Genomic DNA, 21,410 nt, shown 5'->3' with positions numbered 1-21,410 from the left:
CGGGGAAGGTGAGTGAGCGGCTGCATGGTGCTTAGTTGCCAGCTGTTGCCAAACCACAAGAAAAAGATATACCCAAGAAAGAAGAAATGAGAGGTCTGGTATCTCTGAGGCCTAGTTATGTCACCAAGTTTTGCAATCATTATGAACCTTTACTATAAGTTTCAAAGGAAGATGTTCTGTAGGAGAGGCACATCAATCAATAGAGTTTTCCACCAGACTGCATTTAGCATTCCTTTTTCACCTGGAGAGCTATTTGCTCACTGCTGGGTTTCAGTGCTGCAGACATTCTACTGGTTAGTGAATCTTTGCTTTCATAACGCAGTGCAAATCTGCTTTTACTCAGCTTTACACCTAAGCATAAGCCTGCCTTCCTGTGCCGACAGAAGGCACGCATCCTGTCAGGCTGCTAAATCAGCCCGCAAGCACAATGGTAACACAGGCTTCCCCCAGTCCCTAGAATGCACATCTGGATTCTTTGATACAGAAATCAATAAAATCATCATTACCACCAAGAAAACCAAAAACCCAAAGCAAAGCGAGGCTAAAATGGATCTGATTTGACAGAAGGACAAAAGAGAAGTACACAATACATTCAAAAAAACTATGGTGTGCTCTTTACATTAGTCTTTTGCTCCAGCCAAGACATACCTATGTTTTTGCCATCCCTTGCAAAGCACACAGCATCCACAGTAAGACTAACTGGCTGCTAACTTAGCAATCACTACAGTTCATCTGCCATTAGGAAGGGGTTTTCTTAGGAAGAGCTTCCCTCTTTCTCAACTTACACAACTACAACATGATTAGACTTTATGTAGAAAGTTATTCGCACCGCAAAAAAAAAAGTCCGTTTGTAGTCCACAACAACCATTACCTGCACAAAGAAAAGATACCACAGCTTGTCTTCATTTGAAAAGACACAGTCAGTGCTGAACATCTCAGAGACCTCCCCCATCCCCAAACCCCAGGCTTCAAAGCCCAAAGCTTGACGAAGACTTCAGCTTCAAATCCTTCTGTGGATTATCTTTCCTGACACAAGTAAAGGAGACCAACAGCATTTGGGAGAGAGAGACCACAGGCATGTTTTTCAGGGTCAGACTGGTTGCTGTGATGCTCACCTCCATGAAGCATACCTTGCTATGATTTCTGCAACCTGGTGTTCACTGTACAGCGACAGAACAGAACTCTGTTCTGTAGCCATTATTTGGGACTCCTTCACAATATGAATTTGATGTGTGTTCATATAGACAGTGATAGATGGACAGCCTGTTAGAAGCTGTGGTGGGCTAGCCTTGGCCAGCAGCCAGACATCCACCCATTCGCTCATTCACTCTACTTTCTCAACAGGACAGGGAAAGAAAACAGGATGAAAAAGCTCACGGGTCAAGATAAAGACTAGGAGATTGCTTACTAGTTACCATCATGGGTAAAACAGACTCAACTGAGGGAAATTTAATTTCATTTCTTGCCAATTAAAAATAGGGAGTTGGGAAGTGAGAAACAAAGACAAGAAAGTTCCTCTCTGCTGCTCCCTCCTCCTCTTCCTCACACTTTTGTCCTGCTCCAGCATGGGTCCCCTCCATAAGCTGCTGAGGAACCTCCACTCTGGTGCCTGGAGCACCAACTCCTCTTCCTTCACTGACCTTGGTGTTTGCACTACTGTTTCACACTTTTTTCCCCCTGCTCCTCTGTCTGCCCAACATTTTTTTGTACCCTTTCTTAAATACTCTTTCACAGAGGTGCCACCAGCTTGCTGCTGGGGTCATCTGTGTCCTTCAGTGGGTTCATTACAGAGCCAGCAGGAACCATTTGTGTTCTCTTCTCTGGCCTTTTTGCAGAGGCCACCACAGCAGCACCCCCACTGCCAACACCTTGACACCTACAACCAACTGAAAAGCCTACCATGAAACCACTGGAAGACTGAAGGGGAAAAATGGGGTCAAATTTCCTCCATGTCGTCCCCTAGTGAGACCAGAGACATCAGCTACAAAGCAACAGATACATGCAAACTATCAATGTTAAGTATCTATAAACACAGGTGCCTTCCCTTACAATTTTCAGGGAAGAATCACTCAGGCAGGTCAAGGAAGATCTCAGGGTCTCTGTGCAGGGTGTAAGTTATGACAAGCATATTTGTGCCTGGTACTTGATATCATCCTAAAGAGAAAAGGGAGAGGAAGGGTTAAACCAACAGCAACCAAATGACTTTCTAAAAAAAAAGAGAGAAAAACCCTGCCCTTGACTTGGGAAACCTTTTCAGTACTCTCTCCTGCAGAGCTTCCAGCACCCATCCCAATCACCTCTAGCTATTTAAAGCTCCAGAATGGCCACAAGACACTTTTGTATCTCTACTTCTTCAGCTTTGATAAAGGAGGAATGGAAAACATACCAAACACCTCACCCAGTTCTCTGTGAGCCGCCTTCTGAGCTTCAGGATTACATCCAGGTAAGTACAGGGCCCATTTCAGAACAGCTGCTGTTGTATCACGGCCCTAGAGGTCCAAAGACATTCACTTCAACAGCATTCCTGTGCACAAGTAGGCTTTGTAAATATTTGGGTGTGCAGGTACCATGGAAAGTGAGCCTTATTAGTTCCATAACCACAAGAAATACAAAAGTCAAGAGTGAAGAACTCTATGCAACACATTATCAGGATGTAAGATGACCCAGGATTCTGTCAGGTGCCCAAAAACTTACCAAAAAGGGAAAAGTATTAAAATACTTCTGGTAGCCAGCAAACATCCATCTACCCTCTCCTCTGCCACCTGAGAGCGGTCCATTGCTGCTGTGCTAGTAATTAGGAGGTCTTTCCTTTCCTTTTAAGCTGCAGAAACAGATGCTTGTTACTCTGCTCTACTCTCCATTTAAAATCCAGTGACTGAACTCCATCACTTCACAGATGCCAGCAATCTTCTCTCTTTCACAAAATGCCAGATGATGAACCACTCTTCATTGTGTGGTTCCCACTTCTGCCATTACAGGACCAAACTGGCGCATATTCGTCTTTCCATTTAGTCCACAATGTAAGATCTGGGTTGCCATGAAGTGCCACAAGATGGTAAGGGACACATTTTTCCATCATTTCTCTGCATTCCTGTCAATGTCTACATAGTACAGGAGGGAGCACTACACTACACACACCACTGAAGAAGACTTAAATGTGAATTTTCCATGTTATGTCATCTTTGACCTGAGATTTCTGAAGAAACTGCATCAAACTGACCCGCGACTGTATGAAATCCACCTGCAACTCCAAAGTAAAAGCATTCTGCTTTCTCAGGTAACTATACCATAATATCACCAGTGAGTAAACTTAGCGTAGCCAAAAGAGAAAAATACTGAGCCAGGAAAGTAATTTAAAAGTGCTTTCATTTACTCAAAAGAATGCAGTGCTTGATGACCGTTTACAAAAACCAGAAATCTGATTAACAGTACAGATATAAAATATACATTACAAATGCTCTGCCTTGGATTACCAATCCTTGAATATTCCTAAAAAGAAGTGAGGATAACTGATATTAGTTCTCAAGTACAAGAAACTGTTTCTATTCTTAACTGCACAATTTGGGCAAATAATTAAGTTTTTCTCCTCCTCCCTTTCCTCTTCTTCAACCACATCTACTTCAACTGCTGGCACTCGGATGGAAGGAGGAATCCCTGACTGCACATGCACACAGGGACCTGATCGGGGCTGTGATCTCTGGGCAGAACACAATTCCAATCTCCACTTTGGGTCTACACAAAGAGGTACAAAATAATGCTTTCATCAGTTAAGTACATATTTTCATGTTAAAACTCTGAAGGCTTAGATATTTCAAAATATGATTAATTTATAAAATATTGCCTGCTATTGTACAAGAAATCTCAAGAAGCGGGAACAGTCTTACTGACTTGACAGCATGCAGATTCAATTGCTCAGCATCTATAAACACATTTGGCCTGGCAGGGCCATTGCTTCCTGTAAACAAAGTTTATCCCAGCAGTTCCCATAGTTACTGACAATTAGAACAGCATAAGCAGAAGCAGCGAACGAATTCCATCTCAAAAGAATTAAAGGAAGAAGAAAAAGTAGGGACAGACAGTATTTACAAGAGAGGAACTGCAAAAACCACAGACTGAAAAATGGAAAAATGTTAAAACAGCAGTTAAAAAGGAGATACCAAACTCCTGTTTAAAAGTATGGATTTTATATATGACTGAGTTTTGGATAAACTAGAACATCTTTAACACTGAGGAAACATGACAAAGTGGGAATAGGACTTCAAGGTCTAAACATAACTTATTTGCTTCTATAGATAAAATAACAATTCCCTAAGGAAAGACAGAAAAAGGAGGAATGCCTGAGAAGAAAGTGCAGCAGCAGCAGCATCTTGACTCTGCAAACAGAACTGGAAGCTCAACCGTTTATTTCATTTTGCTCTATTCTGGCCAGACAACTTTAAAAGCCGGTGATAGAGGCATCCTGAGGATTGCAAGGCTCAGCAGAAACCAGCGTACTGCATGTGTTATTTGTTACACAAGATAATAGCTGGCAAATTTAGTGCTTCAGTCTTCCGTTCAGTGCAGGGAGCTTCTGTTTCTTCCTAAGCTGGGTTAAGAAGCAATCTGAAATCTCTTCCTTGCAGTTGGAGGCTTTCTCTGAAAGGATCTGTAGTAACGCTGTGAGCCTAGAAAAAATTGTTTGTTAATTGTGGCAGAATCTGAAAGACACTCCAAGATTATGTATGAGTTACTTCCATCAGCCTGCTCAGATCAATGTTTGCTAACCTGCCCTTTTTCTTACATCACCTTTTACAGAATGACACCAATTATATAATTACTTAAACTTGATGAACTTCCAAACAAATAAAGGTTACATACAAGCACTCAAATACCTCAGGAATGAGCTAGTTAGCTTTACTGTAACAACAGAGCTAAGTAAGCCACGCAGGGCTGCTCTCTTTTTGGGTGTTACAAATGGAAGACATAATGGCAAATCAATATTGATTTTTTAAAAATTTATTTAAGAGAGCTTTATACTTATGTTAAAAATGCACATTTTCAATTTTATTTTTCCCCATATAGAAAGTTTACTAATTTGGTGTATTTATATGGGAGGTAAAATAAAATTTATGTCATGAAGCAGTTCACAAACACGAATTTCTATTGCTACTCCAGCAGCTGCAAAACATCTAGGCTGTGCACCACATACTCTTGCCATATTTGTAAATATGCTGAAATCTTAGGAGATTAGGAGAGGGGGGCGGGGGGGAGGGGGGGAGAATAAGGGGGAATCCTTTTCCTTCCACATCACAACAATGAAAAGAACCTTTGCAGGGTTCCTGACAGTCAGAGTTAGGGCTATCTCAGACCAAGCAACTTCAAAAGCAGACTCAAAAGATCCTGCCAAGCACACCTGTTGTTCTTCTATGCCAAAACTGCTCTCCCTGAGCACTTTACTTCTCGACTGTGCTATGGGTTAATAGGTTTTGTTGGCCTTTTGCCTTTCAAGTGATGCTTACTTTGCCTACCTATTAAAAATCCTTGACCTGTCCCTCTGTGGTTAGCAAAATCCATGGGAGTCAGTGATCTCTTCTGAGGTGTGTCTGTCTGTAAAAAAGAAAGACCTACTATTAGCTAGTATGGTATGCTGATCTACTGAAATGTTTTGATTACAGTTTTTACAATCTGGTCCAGCCTTACCAAGCTGCAAAGCTCCAAGCAGTACTAAACCTGCACAATTCTAGTGCACAGACACCCTCAAAGGAACTGTTTGATGCATTAGACTTGAAAAAAAATCCTCCCTCATTCTCTGCTTTTGAAGGTCCCACGCCCTCCCAAAGCCTTTTAACATCCTCTTCTCTACAGGTAGCAGGAATCCCTGTACACCAGAAATCAGGAGAGACACAGTAAGTAAGACCGTGAACGGAAGCAGGAATCCCATGTCTCTATACTTACGTTGTAACATACCCTGAATGTATGAGTTGTATTGGGCCTTGAAAATTGATCAACAATAACAGTTCTTTCTCTGAGTGGTTGTTGCTCTGTACTGCCAGGCACTGCACTTGACACTCTGCTATGAGCATATCGTCCTCGATGCTGAGAGAATTAAGAGGAGCATTGAGAGAATGCAGCAATTGAATTGGTTAAAAAAATAATTTTTTTTTCCATTGCCATACAAAAAAAAAAAAAAAAACAAAAAAAAAACAACAAGAGAAGAAGAAGAAAAATAAGTTTTCACTAACCAAAAGCCCTGATTTAAGGTAACTTAAGGGTAGTCATCTTTTTCAAAGAGATTTGAGACTGTTCCCTAATATTAGTCTATAATCCCCAAAGCCTTATATTAATTAAAATAATAACAACAGACTTTACATGTGTCTCAATTCAAAATATTATTCAGAAGCAAAATAATACCAAAATGTCAATTTACTTTCATTGTGATGGTGATTAATTACTTCCCTAACCTTCAAAAATAGGCTAGCATCAACAAGATTTCTTTTTTTTTTTCAGTTAGCATCCTTTTCTATTTCTGTAAGCATAATTTTCCACTTCTTATAACCTAACATTAATGAATAAAACACTGAAAAGAGCTATTTAAATCCAGATGCATATAAGTGCTAGGTTACTATCTGCTTGGTTGGTTGTTTTAATCTTTTTTTTTAAAAAAAAAAACCACCAGATTTCTCTGTTTTCAGAGGACAGTGTTACCACCATGATCTGTTTGTGACCTGAGGTTTTAAACTGGCTTCTCTTGCATTCTAATGGTACCCTACTATAACACACATTAGCATGTTAAGACCATGTATTAAATATGAACCAACACAAGCTGTAAAGTTGCTCATTTCAACCAGTGACACAGAGCAATTTACTTTCAAATAGCCTGACATTCTTCACCAGTACAAAAATAAACACAACTTACAGAGCTCTGTTGCAGTCGAGGTACTGAAAGATACTGTTCAACAGCCTCTGAGTTTATTGGTGGTAACTTGTTCCGGGTTGTAGGTGCACGAGCAGAAGATAAACGATCCGAGCTGGCACCCCTACAGAATTTTAAGGGTTCCTTTTTTAGGAAAAATCATATTGAAGACTGCTTCACTGAAGTAATATGAAATTATTGAGCAGTACATTTTTTTTTACAGAGCTCAGCTACAAAAGTAACAGCAACTAATACTGCAACAAAAAATAAAACAAAAGCTTCTCCTCAAACGGTTTTGCTTGCTTTCTTTTTCTCTCTGAATTCTAGAATCAGTAATAAATTTCATGTTAGTTCAAGTTAGATTTTGCAAAATCCTTCACTGGTGAAATTTCAGTAAAATTCTGAGGAAAGCAAAGAATAAAATGAGAAAACTCACAATTTAGTCCCCCTAAGGATTTCATCATTGTACATATTAGGAGCTTTTGAGGAGAGTTGGTCAGAAGTGAGAGAAGGTAACCTACGATGGCTTGGTAGCTTCCTAGAAGATGTCAGTGGTACCCGAGATGATGAGAGAACACTGTTATCAGCAATTCTCCACAACCTAGTGTGCACTGAATTTGGAGCACTGGAGCCAATGCTATGCTGTTTGTCTTCTTGCTCATTCCTAGGGAAAAAGGAAGGAGAATGAGAGAGGGAATGAGGATGAAGACAAAAAAAGCAAAAGGATTTCTTAACAGTTATCATTGCAACCTCTACAAATCATTGTCACATGAGAGATACGCCCAAAGGAGATGACTGCCTTTTTATTGCCTTTTTATAATTGCGAAACATCTTTTACATAGTAAGAATTATGCCGCATTTTGAAAATGTCAATACCAACACCTACTGTATTTTTTCTACTGTGGCAACATGCCTCTGTTGGAGCGGTTTTGCTTGAATTGTCATCACACCATTCAAATCACTACAGAAGTTGCTGGAGAAACGGTGAACCTAGTAAAAGCAGCAAATATGCATTAACCTTTACTTTTTTTGAAGGAAGACCTCAAAAAGCCCGTACTTAGGAGATATTTTACTTGTTTCATAAAGAAGTTTCTGTTAAGATGTTTCAGTAGAATTCTCAGTAGTACATGGGGCAAATGCATTGTTTTGCTTATTTTAAATAGATTCTTACAAACAGAGCTTGGGTAATTTAGTTACTGAATTGCAACTCAATTTGCAAGGTAAGTTTCAGTTGAAGCCGGAGTTTGACTCTCTGAAGTTTCCATTTTCCCTCAGCACAGTCCAGCCCAGGGGCACAGATCCTTGAGCACTCCTTATCTAAGCATTTTACTTCTTCTGGGCTGGGACCACTACAGAACCAAGGGTGCGAGCAGGGAGCGCTGAGACTGCTGTGCTCTCTCTTCCATGTTTCTTATCTCGCTATCTAGCAAGCATGGGAAAAGAGCAGACAAAATAGAATGGAATTGCTTGAACTGAACGGAGAGAGAGACAGAGGGGGAAACAGAAGCAGTGGCTGGAAAAGTGTGCAAAACGGGAGCGAGGCGACAGAGGGAGGAGGCAGCAAGTGGGACAAAAAGAGCATTTTATCAGTGCAAACACAAGCTTCCACAAAGACACTTAAGGCCTAGTACCAGTGCACTGGCGGACGTACAGCAGAGTCCCCTTTTGCAAAAGGCAAAGGAAACAAAAAGGAATGGGAGATTCTGAAACTCACAGGGTTGCAAGTAAAGCACTTTAAGTTGCAACTTCCCATCCCTGCAGTCCAGGGAAGAGCTTCGTTTGTTTTCTTAATTCTACCAGGAGTAAATGACTGGACCACAATAAAAGCAGAATTATTTTCTATGGATGGAATACAGTCTAAGAAGTGGTTTTTTGAAAACCAACTTCAGCAGTATCTTAGTGGTAAACGGCACTTTTAAGAACCACCAAAGAAGAACAAGTGATAGTAAACAAGAAATGCATGTTTAATGAACCTTCACTTTAAACGAGATGACTTTACCTAATCATTTAAAAAAAAAAAAAAAAAAAAAAGAAAGAAAAAGAAAAAAGGGGGAAAAAAGTGCCTTTTTAGCTTCAACAAGGACTCTGTCCAAAGTCAGCAGAAAAAAGAACACCATTTGACGGAAAGTTGGTTTTACCTGCGAGGAAACAAGATGAGACCCAAAAGATACACTTCGTGCTTCAGAGCCTCTGGAAAGAGGAATGCTCCCAGCATCCGCTGAAATACGAATGACTGGCAAATGTGGCAGTTTTGCTGTAACAGCTTTCAGTTTTTCCACTTGTTTGTCACCCTCTGTACACAAAAAAAAAAAAGTCCAGGAAATAACTTGCTTTTTGTACATTTACCAGCCATCATTTGTTGAAATTCAAACAATATTATACTGCACGATAAATAAAGACTTTCATATAGTTTTAAGTTTACGTGATATTTAAACACATACCATAAATGATGTTTTTCTGAAAGCATTTTCCACTTGTTTATGCTTTCCTGACACTGACAAACAAGCTGGGCTATGTAAGTAGGGTTGGAGGGGTGTGTTTGTTGAAGAAAATGCTGCTAAGACTCTTGGAATGTTATTCAAAATTTCCCAAAGATTTTTTTTTACAGGAGAAAAAAAAAAAAGATTAACAGAAAAATAAGTCTGTTGGTCCTATCCTTGCCTGAGGGCAGCTACACACTGATTCATTTCGGATATATACCACCATCTTAATTCTATTCTTAACCCAAATTCTTTTATATTCCTAGTCAACATACTTTGGTTAGCTATCTGTTTGTCAGAAGTTGATGCCCTTGACAAAAATAAAAAAGCACGCCTATCACAAAACTGCTAAGCTATCCTCTCTAAATGATAATATTGAGCTAAACAACCCACCTGTGATGTGAAAAGCCCTTCTGTATTTCAGTAACACCTGAAACGTTAAATTCTGATGCTGCAAGTATTCTGAGAAATTCTGCCATTTCTTACTTGGCTGTAAATTTGTATTTGAAGTTGAGTGTACCTTACATTTGAGGTGATTTCCAAAACTCACTCCCAGGCATTCTTTTGTTACTGTCCTTTTTAAAATACATTAAAAGAAGAACTGAAATTTCCCTCAGCCTTCAAAGACAACACACACACACTAAACAGAATTTCACTTCTAGTTAATTTTCTTAGCTTTTGCTTTTCTTCACTACAGTCTGTTAGAAGACAAAAACATAAAATAAAATAAAATTGCATGCACCACCACTTCTTCATCCTGTATTAAACTCATGAAGTCCTGCACTGTCAGCAAGTCTGTCTATCTCGCTTTAACAATCTGACTACCTAAGGGTTCCTTTTATTAACAAAGCTCAAACAATGAGGACTAGGAGACTTTGATTCCTCGGTTCCAGGTACAGATCATGTCATCAGTGACCCCCTGCTAACAGCATCAATTTGTATCCCCACCCAGTGATTAGTATTTTTTTTTTTTTTTAAACTTGCTCTCCTGCAATGAAGCTCTTTCAGTCTTCATTTTTTCTTTTTTGGTTTTTGTTTTGGGGATTGTTTGATTGTTTGTTTTTTTTTTTGGGGGGGGGGGAATTTTTTGTTTGGTCGGTTGGTTTTGGTGGCTGGGGGTTTTTTTCCACACACCTCATACAAAATTCCCTTCAAAATAGTAGGAATATTTATATTTTAGGGGGTGTGTGTGTGTGTGTGTGCGCTCATGCACATGGCAAGGCATTACATATCTTATAATGCTGTACTACCAACATGGCTGTCTTAAAATAACCAGATTTCCCAAGCTTCAAGGAGAGAGAAAAAAAAAAAAAATCTAAAAAAATCACTTTCCTGAGTTAGATTCAATAAATACCGCATCTAAAAATACCAAATACCTGTGATACTAGTTTCCCAATTTTTTTTAATCAGTTCCTCCAATATTCCAATTACATTGCTCCAGATACAATCAAATACTTCAGAAGCCACGGCATCTTTGATACAGGCATTGGGAGAAACAGGGGGAATGCCACGCTTACTCCTCTTCTCAGCAAGACGCATTTTCTGTTGTTCCCAACTCTCATCATCACTAATAAAGGAAGCAAATTCAAATTAATTCCCATAGGTTTTGATATTTTTCCCCTTCTAATACACTGGATGAATAGATTCATTCATATGGAAGAAAAGCAAGCCAGATGTAATCACAAAAAAATTCAAATTCAAACGCACAGAGTGCCTATGGGAACAGAAGCTATCGTATACATATAATGATTTATTTTGCTTTTGCTTGCAGGTAAAATATAGAAAAATCCAGTTAGGGCTTTACAACAGAAAGCTCTGCAGCTCTAGAAGGAACAGCTTTATACACGGCACTTAGTATTTTGAGACTAAATCCTATGTTTTTTACCAAAGCATAAGGGAATTACTGTTCATTGCATTTGGCACGAGGACTATCACATAGAACATTTCTTTTATAGCACGTCCTGCGTACCTGCACACATCTGCAACACTTCACCACTGATCAAACAACTTTAAAGGATTTCTGCAGCCTGACAAAAATAGCAGAGCCCATAGCCTTATGCTCAACCTCCTTCAATTCCACTACTGTGTGGACAGTTACTATTTTTTAACTCTCCTCCCTGCCTTCCCACCTAGGGAAGCACAGCCTGGCAATATTCCCTAACTTGGTCTTCTAATGCACTTTTTAGGAAGAAAATTTTAACCTTTTTTTTTTTTTTTTTTTTTTAATGCTATGGTATTTCCTTCTAAGGAAATGCAGTTTGGTTTGAGATTTCAAGGATGATCCCAACTTGATACTGGTTTCCACTATCTCCCTTTCTCTTCTCAGCCACTTCTTTTACTTCTTCCTCAAACTGGATTGCAAACTTAACTACAACTGAGACTTGGCTGAATGGTCCAGCTCACAAAATGACCAAGCTATTTTCATATCAGGCTTTGTAACTCCTAATGTTTTAGTTATGGAGAGTAAGATACAGCAGAATCAAATCCTGAGAAGGAAACAACATATCAAGCAAGGCACAAAGGAAAACACCTTCGGTCAAGTCCCTCTCCCAAACTGTTTGCTTACTTAGCAAAAAAAAGTGATACTTCACTCCTAAAAGGATTCTTAATCCTAAATCCTCTCCAAAATGGTAGGCATCCAGGCCCTCTCTTTCAAACACAGGACTGAAAGGGTCTATCTGGGTCTCAGCCTGGTTTCTCTAGTTTTTCAGAACACGCATGTCTTTTTCCCATAAATGCATCAAGCTTCAGCACAAAAAAGTTATGCTTTGGGCCCTGCTAGTCCTATAAAACTTTCCCCCTTGTAGAGGCCTTTTAGAAAACAGCACGTTAGGGTCTTTGTTCTACCCAGGAGCTGCTGCAACATTCAACTGGGCCATGGGAAACCTCGGTTGCATTGTCAAGAAGACAGCTGCAGTACTCCTGTCACTCACGAGAGTGCTCTAAACATGGGCTGTATCCTGCACCTCTCCTCGTAAAGCTGTGATACGCTGCACAGAAAGAATTTAAGATTCCTTAGGGCAGACAATGAGGACACTGTACAGTGTAATGACCCTAAACAATCTGGTGGTCAAGGCACTCACCTGGGAAGTAGGGATTACTTCATTCCGCTCCCTGTCTCAAAATCAAATATTTGTTCTATCAAATGTCCATGCACAAAACACCTCAAAACAACTAGCGGTTAAGGCACATTCCTCTGACATGGGAGATGTGAGTTTTGAACCACTAGAAAGACAACATACCTAATCTTCCACATGCCCAGTGAGTGCTCTGACCACTGTGCTACTGAATACAGGGACAGAAGGAACTGTATTTTACAGAAGAGAAACAAAGTTTATGAACCCTAACTGGGCTCGTTGAAAATTTTTCATTATTTTCTTCAAAAACACATATATCTCTTATTTACAGTTCCTTGTTGTCAAAGGCAAGGTATTCTTCTATTTTCCCATCCACATCATAGATTTCTTCTTCCAGGAATGAATACACGGATGAATCAGAGGCAGAAATGCCAGTGGAACTTGAATCTAGTGCTTTATGTATTGGAGATGCTGTTGGGATCAGTTTAGAGCCTGAAATGCAGAGCCTGAAAAAATATCAACAAAATGAGAATTAAATATTCAAAGAAAGAAGAAAGTGCATATTTAATTATACTGAAATGTTTCAGTAATACAAAAGTAATGTTTGTACATATTTGTGAAGGGGGAGGACCGAAAACTGAAAAAAAAATGAACATACTCTTTTATATTACTGGTACTTTCATGGAGGCCAGGTAAACACTTAGTAGCCACAGAGTTATCACTTCTACTCTGAAAATGCTGAAAGCCTTCATCCTTTGGCAATAGGAGCTGCTTTCCTAGAACCCTGAATAAAAAGAGGAGACTGAGCGACATCTTAGATGGAAATACATTTCAAATGCAAGTATCAAGAATACAAATACCTGTAAACCGTAGGCAATCAGAATGGACACCGTATATTTGCTTTGAAAAAAGGAATTTATGGAGGGGCCGGGGCCTTGCGTAATACATTAACATTGCCTAGTATTTAAGTCATTAATCTTAAGTTGATTTATGCAAGATAGATTCTAGCCTATATTTTTTGAGTTAAAAAAAAAATAGTCAAACTTGTTAGATTGTTGTAAAGGCTGATAAAGTAAACACACTTCCTTTCTTATCAAAACTCCATAAGAAATGTTTAAAAATGGATGCAGAAGACAAATAACATCTGCTATGACTTCTCTTATCCAACTCCAGTGTCCATCAATGTGAGCAGAAGTCCTAATCCAAAATGCTTACATGGATAGTTAAGACTAGAAATAACGTTCAGAAAATGCACAAAATGCAACAGCACAATGCATAGCAGCAGAGAGAAAAGGTAAAAGCAACTCTACTTAAATGTACGAACTATTACTCTATAAGATAATTTCTGAACACAGTACAGGTAAATAATCATCACCGCTTACTGAACTGTGTTTCACTAGAATTCACAAGGGATCTTGAAAGAATTCAGAAGTCGCAGCTGTTGTGCAAGCAGCAATGTTCAGACTCGCCTGAACACATTTTCTTGAGACTACCTTTCACAAAACAGCACTTTATGCCACATGAAGCTCTAAGCAATAGCCTTTTTTATTTTTTATTTTGTAAGCCAAGAACAAAAAGCTTTCTATTTAAGCAGATCTTTCTCGTACCGATGACAGTTCTCAAGTATATTTATTACCACAAGCTAAGTATTCATATGCCGACATAGCTGTTTTACAAATAAAATAAAAAAAAAAAAAAAAAAAAAAAAAAAAGACAGACAGAAAGCTCTTTCAAGCACAACTCTCAGAAATTAATCTGGCATCCCAGAAGCTAGTCTTTTGGGTAACTAGTCCACACAAACTGACTTTTAAGGTTTAATAATGAAAATAACGTGGTTTTTTTTCTTTTTAAAGCACAGGATGTACCACATCCCTTAGTACCAAACGACACAGAGCTCCCAGATTTCTTAAGTTCGCTTTCAACCTCTTGGACTTTGCTGGTACTGTCAGCATTAGATTTGAATCAGAAAATCATTAAGTACAGGGACTTACTTAAAAAAAAATTCCACCTAGTGAAAATACTCTGAAAATACAGTGAAATTATTTAATATTTTGAATGAACTACACAGCACAAAAACCTGTTTCTGTATTATGCATGTTCCATTAATTTTTACAGTATCTAAAAAAGGCAAAGCATACCTTTGTGCTAGTGAAAACTGCCTCAGTTATATTTAACAATTCTTTCTTGTTCCTGATAAAGCGTGACAAGCTTTGTTAGTTGATTTTAGTTTGTATTTACTAGTAACAAGCCTCTGCAAATTATCTAAAAGCACTGAAAGCATACCACAGTTATTGACAAGGTTCTTTTTAATGGTGTTAAACTATTGACTAGAAGATAGACACATGCAGGTCTATGTTTAGAATAGCTTAGAGCCACGACATCTCACCAAGAATGACATCCCATCATTTATGAAGACACGACAGTACAATGCAGTGCAACACTGTCTTGTCCCCTGTGTTATAAGCAGCAGTCATCAGGCCACCTAGGCATTTTGCACATCTGTGCAAAACACTTCTCGTGAACCATGTATGCAGCCTCATATCTGTTCAACTACTTACTGTCGGGCTAATATCACACATTATTTTACATTGATTTACATAGCCTAGGGAAGACATCATGGTGGTGCAGTATATATGAAGCATGTGTACACCTTCATATTTCATTTCTTTTTAGAAGAATCAGTAACAGAATTAACACTGAATTCCTTGGAATGTCACAGTATGTCTTCATTTACAGTAAAAAAAAAAATATATTTCTTTACAAGATGTATTCTTTATTTAGAAAAAATCATTATGAAAATGATGCATTATTATTTTCTCATTACATTCTGCTAAAATATCTTTGTCTGCAATAATTGTATTAAGCAAAATAAAGAGCATTAGCTGCTAGCGCACCACCAACCAGACTTACTGCATAACTATGGCACGGGTCAGTCCCAGAGAACCAGATATGAATGCAAAGGTGTTACTGATGCCATATATCAAAAATAATTCATATGAGAGTACCCCCAAAATTCAAATTAGAGTGATAACTGGTTAAACCTCGTACAGCAAGATATTTCCTTACCTTAGATGAGGAAATTGTTCAACCCAGTCTGCACATTCTGCCTGCAGGCTCTCAGTTTGGGAGGTCACTTTTCCTTCAAACAGCATTTCATCAATCTCCCAGAATAACTGATGCACTCTCTGTGTGTTGGCTTTATCAAATTCCTACATATTATAAAATTAATAGTTAGCAAATATGCATATATATTTATGTTAAAAACCCCACAATATTTAAAGAACAGGACAACTTGGACCGATTTGGCTGAGCACCTCGGAACAGATCTTCAGACTACCTGCTTTGGAAACAAGATTTATATACTGCAGTGTAAAAAAAAACACCCAGGTGGCTGGCCTCAGCAAGGTGGTTTAGCAAAAAGGAACTAGCTGTCTAGGATTAGCCAACAGAAAACACCAGTTAGAAGGTGTCTGGAGTCTGGCTCCCTCCCTGCTCCAACATAGAGCGAAGCACACACATTGCACCTCCGCAACCCACGGCACCAAAGCTCCCTGCTCTTCTGAGCAGCACTTTTCCTTCCTGAGGAAAAGAACTAAGAGGGCCAAGGGGGAGAACCTTCCTCCTGCATGACATAGTCTGGTGGTTATGAAACAACCCTCAGTGTGCGAAATGGCCTTCCATGCCTCTTGACGGAAGCTATAACTCAGCACAACCAGAAATGGGCAAGAGTGGGGGCATATGAAGGTAGCAGGGAAGAGCCTGACTTTCTCCAGTGATAGGGAAAGGAGCACTTGGCTGAGGGCTCCTCAGCTGCAGCACTGTTCATAAAGATATTTGGCCACTTGTATGAGACACTCTAAAACACAGAAAAAAAATGATAATACTCAGGGCTCAAATCACATCTGTTCACTTCCAGCTGAGTGCCCCAACCACTTCAGGCTACAGAAGGGATCCCACTGAAAAGCACTGGAAAAAACAACTCTCACCTAGGTTACTGTATGATCCAGGGTCAGGCTTTCTCCTGGAGGGCTGGAAGCGACAGATGGGGTCAGTACCCTAAAGGTTAGGATATTATGCAAAAGGTATGGCAGAACTACCTCCATCAGCCATGGATGGCTTTTTAAAATTAAAGTGGCAGTGACTGCAGTGCTTTGGGATTTATTCAATGCTGCCAGCCTGCAGCAGGTACGCCTCTGAGGTCAGCCTCCCTAACAGGTTTAACCCCTCACTGCACCATCTGCGAAACAGAATCGAGCTTAGCTAAGAGTTAAATATTTACTCAGAGTGGGACATTTATTTACATGCACGCACATGAATGCACTTTATGACTCAAAGCATTGAGAATAGTTCAATTTAGACACTACCTGCATTAAGCAATATTTGAAAACATGTATTTTATCACTCTCTTGGACTCAGAAACCTAAGCCTACTTTCTGTGGTAAAATAGGTTTGTTTTCCTCAAATGTCATCATTTCATATTTTTATTTTCTTTGCACCGATACCAACTTGCAAACAGAACTATTTTTTAAATAGTCAATTAATATACTTAATCGTTAGGCTATAATGAATGAAAGTGGTTAACTTCTCCTACAGGACATGTGCTGCATGTCCATTTTCTGCACAAATTAATTTGTTCTACGATACTTAGATGAAGTGTACTGTAAAAGTTTCTGTGACGTACATCATCCCTCCAGGAGTAAACTGAACTTCTTTCAGTAGACAAACCAGTAGTATAGCTGTTTATTCCAGACCAAGAATTATTCAAGTCTGTGGGTGTCGTACAGCCGCTAGATGAAAGTGATGAAAGTGTTTCACTGCAAAAAGAAGACAAATTAAAATGAACACAATGGTTTTCTGTAAAAATATTTTAAAAATAACACAACTGATCACATAAATGGACAGTGATACATACTCCTGTCAGATGCAAGATTTTCAGGACATGCTATTAGAGTCAATGCAAGGAGTTGCAAATGTATGTTTTTAAGTAGACTGCAATGAATACGTGCTCCTATTTGTACCATTTTGTCCTGGTTTCGGCTGGGATGGAGTTAATTTTCTTCATAGTAGCTAGCATAGTGCTGTGTTTTGGATTTAGTACCAGAAGAATGTTGATAACACACTGATGTTTTCAGCTGTCGCCAAGTAGTGCTCAGACTACTCAAGGACTTTTTGAGCTTCTCCTGCTTGCCCAGGTACATAACAAGCTGGGAGTACAGCACAGCTAGCACAGCTAACCCAAACTGTCCAAAGAGCTATTCCATACCATATAACGTCATGCTCGGGGGGGGGGTTAGTTAGTTCGGGTGGTCGGTTGATTGTGGCGAGACTGCTCGCGGCTCGGGGACTGCTCGCGGCTTGGGACGAGCTGGGCATCGGTCGGCGGGTGGTGAGCAATTGCATTGTGCAACATTCGTTTTGTATATTCTGTATATTCTGTTATCATTCTCATTATTACTATTATTATTATTTTCTCTTATTAAACTGTCTTTATCTCAGCCCTCGGCTCTAACCTTTTATTTTCTTTCTGATTCTCTCCCCCATCCCACTGAGGGAGGGGGGAGTGAGCGAGCGGCTGCGTGGTGCTGAGTTGCCAGCCGGGTTAAACCACGACACATTTACTGCCTTAAAGGCAATTGCTGCTACAGCATTACGCTTTTGTACATGTATTACGCTTTTGTACATGTATATATCATTGCAACTGTAAGGGCACTCTAGAATATATCCACACATACGTACACACACACACCCCAAGCATTTCCACCTCTAACAATTATTTTGTTTTCTCCAGTGCAGCTACCGGGCACATCAAAACTATACATTAAAGATAACATAAGCCTTCTTTAATTCTATTAGAAGCTATCACAAGAAACGTATGCAAAACATAACGTATGCATAACGTCTCTACAAATGTTTCAAACAGCATTGAGTTACATATTTGCAGGCAATGCCTTTTATGCTGTTAGACCTGGTGTACTTTAAACCTCAGGCTCTGGGATTCCAGCTCTCAGAAAGCTCTAGCTGGTCCCTGCCAGCTACCACCCACCCTGGGATGCAGTGAAAGGAAGGGCAGTCAGAAACACAGGCTGGGCAAATCCTAACCAGTGCCAACTGGAGTGAAACTTCTGGAAAGTTAACTGACCTGCAATGCTGGTAAGCATTATTATGCTGGTGAGCGTTTAACCATGAAGTCTGACTTCCCTTCCAGGCTCCATGGGTGCCTTTCGCTATGCTCTAAAAATACGCAAATCCCTAGCACAAACCAGGAGTAAAGTTCAAACCCTCCAAAGTATGGCTTAGGTCAATTTATATCCTGCATTATATGCTGCAATAGTTGTCGTCCATAAGAACGACTAGAAGCATGACTAGTGAATTAACACCGATCTTGAAATACCTACTTAAGCCAAGATACCATTAATGAAGTACTGTTTCAGAAGGGAATGCATACCAAGTATAATTGTCGATGGCTTCCCGCACATTTCTTTCAAAAACTGCTGGAAGAGACACTCCACTTTTTCCGGAAAGACACTGATTTGTGGAACCTCTGGACAGTCCCTTCCTGTAAACACAGAAACACATAATTCCATAATATTAAATAAGGTGAACTCACACCTCCACAGGAGGGAAAAAAAAAAAAAAGAAAAACTAAAAAAAATATTATAACTGTTGAATTTTTCAATCCTATCCACCAACACAAACATTTGCTTGAAACGAACTACCTTGTTTTTAAACAGTTGGACTTTTGATGATCTTAAAGGTCTTTTCCAACCTAAACGATTCTATGATTCTATGAATTTTTATTTACACAAGTATTTTTCAGAAAAGCCTATATTTAATTTGAGACTTATTTTACACCACAGGCATACTCCTTCAGTTTTGCACTTTAAAATTTGCACAAAGCACACACAAACACAGCAGTACCTCACTATTGCAGGAACAGAGTGAAGGCACAAACCAGTAATTGTCCACACAGGAGCTATTTAGCGATGTCTTTCTTTGATCACTAACATAGGGCCCATTTTCTCAGACATCTCTTTACATAAAAAGAAGTTGCAGCTCTGGTGCCAAGCAAACAGCGGCCTTTACTAAACCAATGAACTCTCAACTTGGCTGTTTTAAGCAAACCCAGATTTTGGTACATCAGGAAACACAGAGGCATATTCTCAATACATTTACAGGCCACAAAGCATCAGTTCCTCCAGTACCAAAGGCTCCTTAACACTGTTTTAAAAACCAGCCCACAAACTGTCTAGTATTACGCCTTTCCAGCATAAGAAACACTAGAGCTTGTCCTTTTTTTTTGGTTCTCCAAATACCTGAACACATGCTCAGACTTTAAAACCATCTCTTACAAACCACACAGATGAATATTAAGATACAGTAAGGCAAAGGACTGTCTGCACTTTTATTGCTAGCCTTAAAAAAATACCTTTTAATGAAGGGACTTTTTTTTTTTTAAAACAGAAACTGTTTATAATCATACATTTCTATAATCCCACTAAATTCTGTCATTAACATGCAAAACCCACCTCTTCAAAATATATACAGATGTGTCAAAGTGTTCCTCAGAAACGCTTTTACAGATTAAGCAACAGATTACTTCATCTGTGGAAGTTCCTATTCTCATCCCATAAAATCCTCAGGTCATAACTGTGAATACCAGCATGATTGCATCAAAGTACATTTGTGAATGAGTAACTGTAAGGATACAGCTCACAGTTCAAGAATTTTCTTGATTTCTTTAGCCAAGAACTGTAGATTGGCCCTGCAACATTTAGGATTACTCTGCCTTCTTCCTATCCTTTCTGGTATCTCACCCGTACACAGATTACAAAAATATGTATGTCAAAATCTAACGCCCCATTCAAATGGACCACATCACACATCCAACTGGCTAATAAGCCACCAAAAACCTACCACGAGTTTAAACTTCTCATCAGGGAAGACCCTGAATTGCAAATTCTTGTAGGCTGGTACAACAGCAGTGGAAAGCACCTCTCTTATGTTTGCTCTAAATTTCCTCTCTCTTCCCTAGGCGTCTGCTTTTGGCCACTGTCAGAACCAAGAGGCCCTATGAAAAGTGGTCCAGTCCAGTCCCACAAAAACTTTGTTTTGTCAAAACACCAAGATCTATCTCCCAGGCAATAACAGTGAGCTCACAGCCCATCTTCTACATGGAAAGCTGGTCCCTTCTGCTCGTGTACATCCCTCTCTACCATTTCATTTGCTGAGGCAGTCTTATACGGTCTTTCTCCATTTTTTTTTCACAGCTGACCCTTGCCTGTAGTATTTTTCCACAGGTTAATATCACCACCAAGCATTCTCACTTGGCGGTGATATTGGTGGTGGTGGTGGTCTGACTGAACTGCCCAGGACAGATTCCTGTGAAACACCAGGGGAGGAAGAAACCATCGACCAGTACCCTCTACCCTCTGTTTTGTACTGTAGTTATTTGCCTGTGCAAGAACCCTTTCTTCTTGTATTCCAGCTCTTCATTTACTTGACAGGCTTTTGGCAACCCAAGCTAACTACGCTGATTGGATCCCCTGTATGTATAAGGCTTTCAGACTTCTCAAAAAGCCCCAAGTGGGTTTTGGGGTTTTTTGTGTGTGGCTTTGAAGGAAACCTGAACCTACAAACACGAAAAAACCAGAAATACCTCCAGTAAAATTTCACGGACTTACTCTGTGCAACACAGCACATGCATTACACTTAATGGCATAACACGAGGTGAGATGCAGCAAAAAAAGTCTTTCTGCCACATCATTCCCCTGCACGCCGTGGGACCACTCATCCCGACCCCTTGGGCCACGCGTTAGTAGAATGACAGTCAGGAAAGACTGCAATAAAACAAGACGAAGGAAAAATCCCCTCCCAGCACAGCCGTAGCACACTTCCCCAGCGCCGGCAAGCGAAGGCCAGGGACTGCAGCAGCCAGCTCCCGGCTCCTCTCCAGCCCTCAAC

At 39.7% G+C, this 21,410-nt stretch overlaps 2 protein-coding genes across 3 annotated transcripts in view; both read right to left on the bottom strand.

Moving 5' to 3' along the window:
- Positions 1–4,012: 4,012 nt before the first annotated feature.
- FAM149A (family with sequence similarity 149 member A) lies at positions 4,013–18,999 on the bottom strand. 2 transcript variants are annotated; one of them, XM_035897830.1, is made up of 13 exons: positions 18,895–18,999; positions 17,131–17,263; positions 15,516–15,658; positions 13,108–13,233; positions 12,779–12,955; positions 10,749–10,939; positions 9,031–9,185; positions 7,779–7,882; positions 7,329–7,556; positions 6,896–7,016; positions 5,935–6,075; positions 5,508–5,586; positions 4,013–4,664 (listed from the first exon to the last, which is right to left on the bottom strand). In XM_035897830.1, exons 3-13 carry the CDS (start codon positions 15,599–15,601, stop codon positions 4,591–4,593), a joined length of 1,482 nt encoding a protein of 493 aa, XP_035753723.1. In that variant the 5' UTR covers positions 15,602–15,658; positions 17,131–17,263; positions 18,895–18,999; the 3' UTR covers positions 4,013–4,590. The 2 variants fall into 2 exon arrangements, with proteins under 2 accessions (XP_035753723.1, XP_009640662.2); XM_009642367.2 differs by having other exon boundaries at positions 5,947–6,075.
- Positions 18,932–21,410, bottom strand: part of TLR3 (toll like receptor 3) — a 35,084-nt gene continuing 32,605 nt past the window's right edge. The window contains exon 8 of the mRNA XM_035897829.1: positions 18,932–19,005. The gene's annotated coding sequence lies outside the window, so the exon portion shown is untranslated. The remainder of the gene's footprint in view (positions 19,006–21,410) is intronic.

Source organism: Egretta garzetta, unplaced genomic scaffold (genome assembly GCF_000687185.1).
Source record: "Egretta garzetta isolate BGI_Z169 unplaced genomic scaffold, ASM68718v1 scaffold46, whole genome shotgun sequence".
Lineage (NCBI taxonomy): Eukaryota > Metazoa > Chordata > Aves > Pelecaniformes > Ardeidae > Egretta > Egretta garzetta.
The sequence above is the reverse complement of the archived record's forward strand: the minus strand, read 5'-3'. Positions and strand labels throughout refer to the sequence as shown.

Excerpts from the sequence above, each read along its gene's own strand:
- FAM149A (XM_035897830.1), bottom strand. The coding sequence starts at position 15,601 with ATGCTGTTTGAAGGAAAAGTGACCTCCCAAACTGAGAGCCTGCAGGCA. Across the intron at positions 12,956-13,107 it reads AGTACCAGTAATATAAAAGA|GCTCTGCATTTCAGGCTCTA; the intron begins GTATGTTCATTT and ends ATATTTTTTCAG. Across the intron at positions 7,557-7,778 it reads GCCACAGTAGAAAAAATACA|GAATGAGCAAGAAGACAAAC; the intron begins GTAGGTGTTGGT and ends CTTTTTCCCTAG.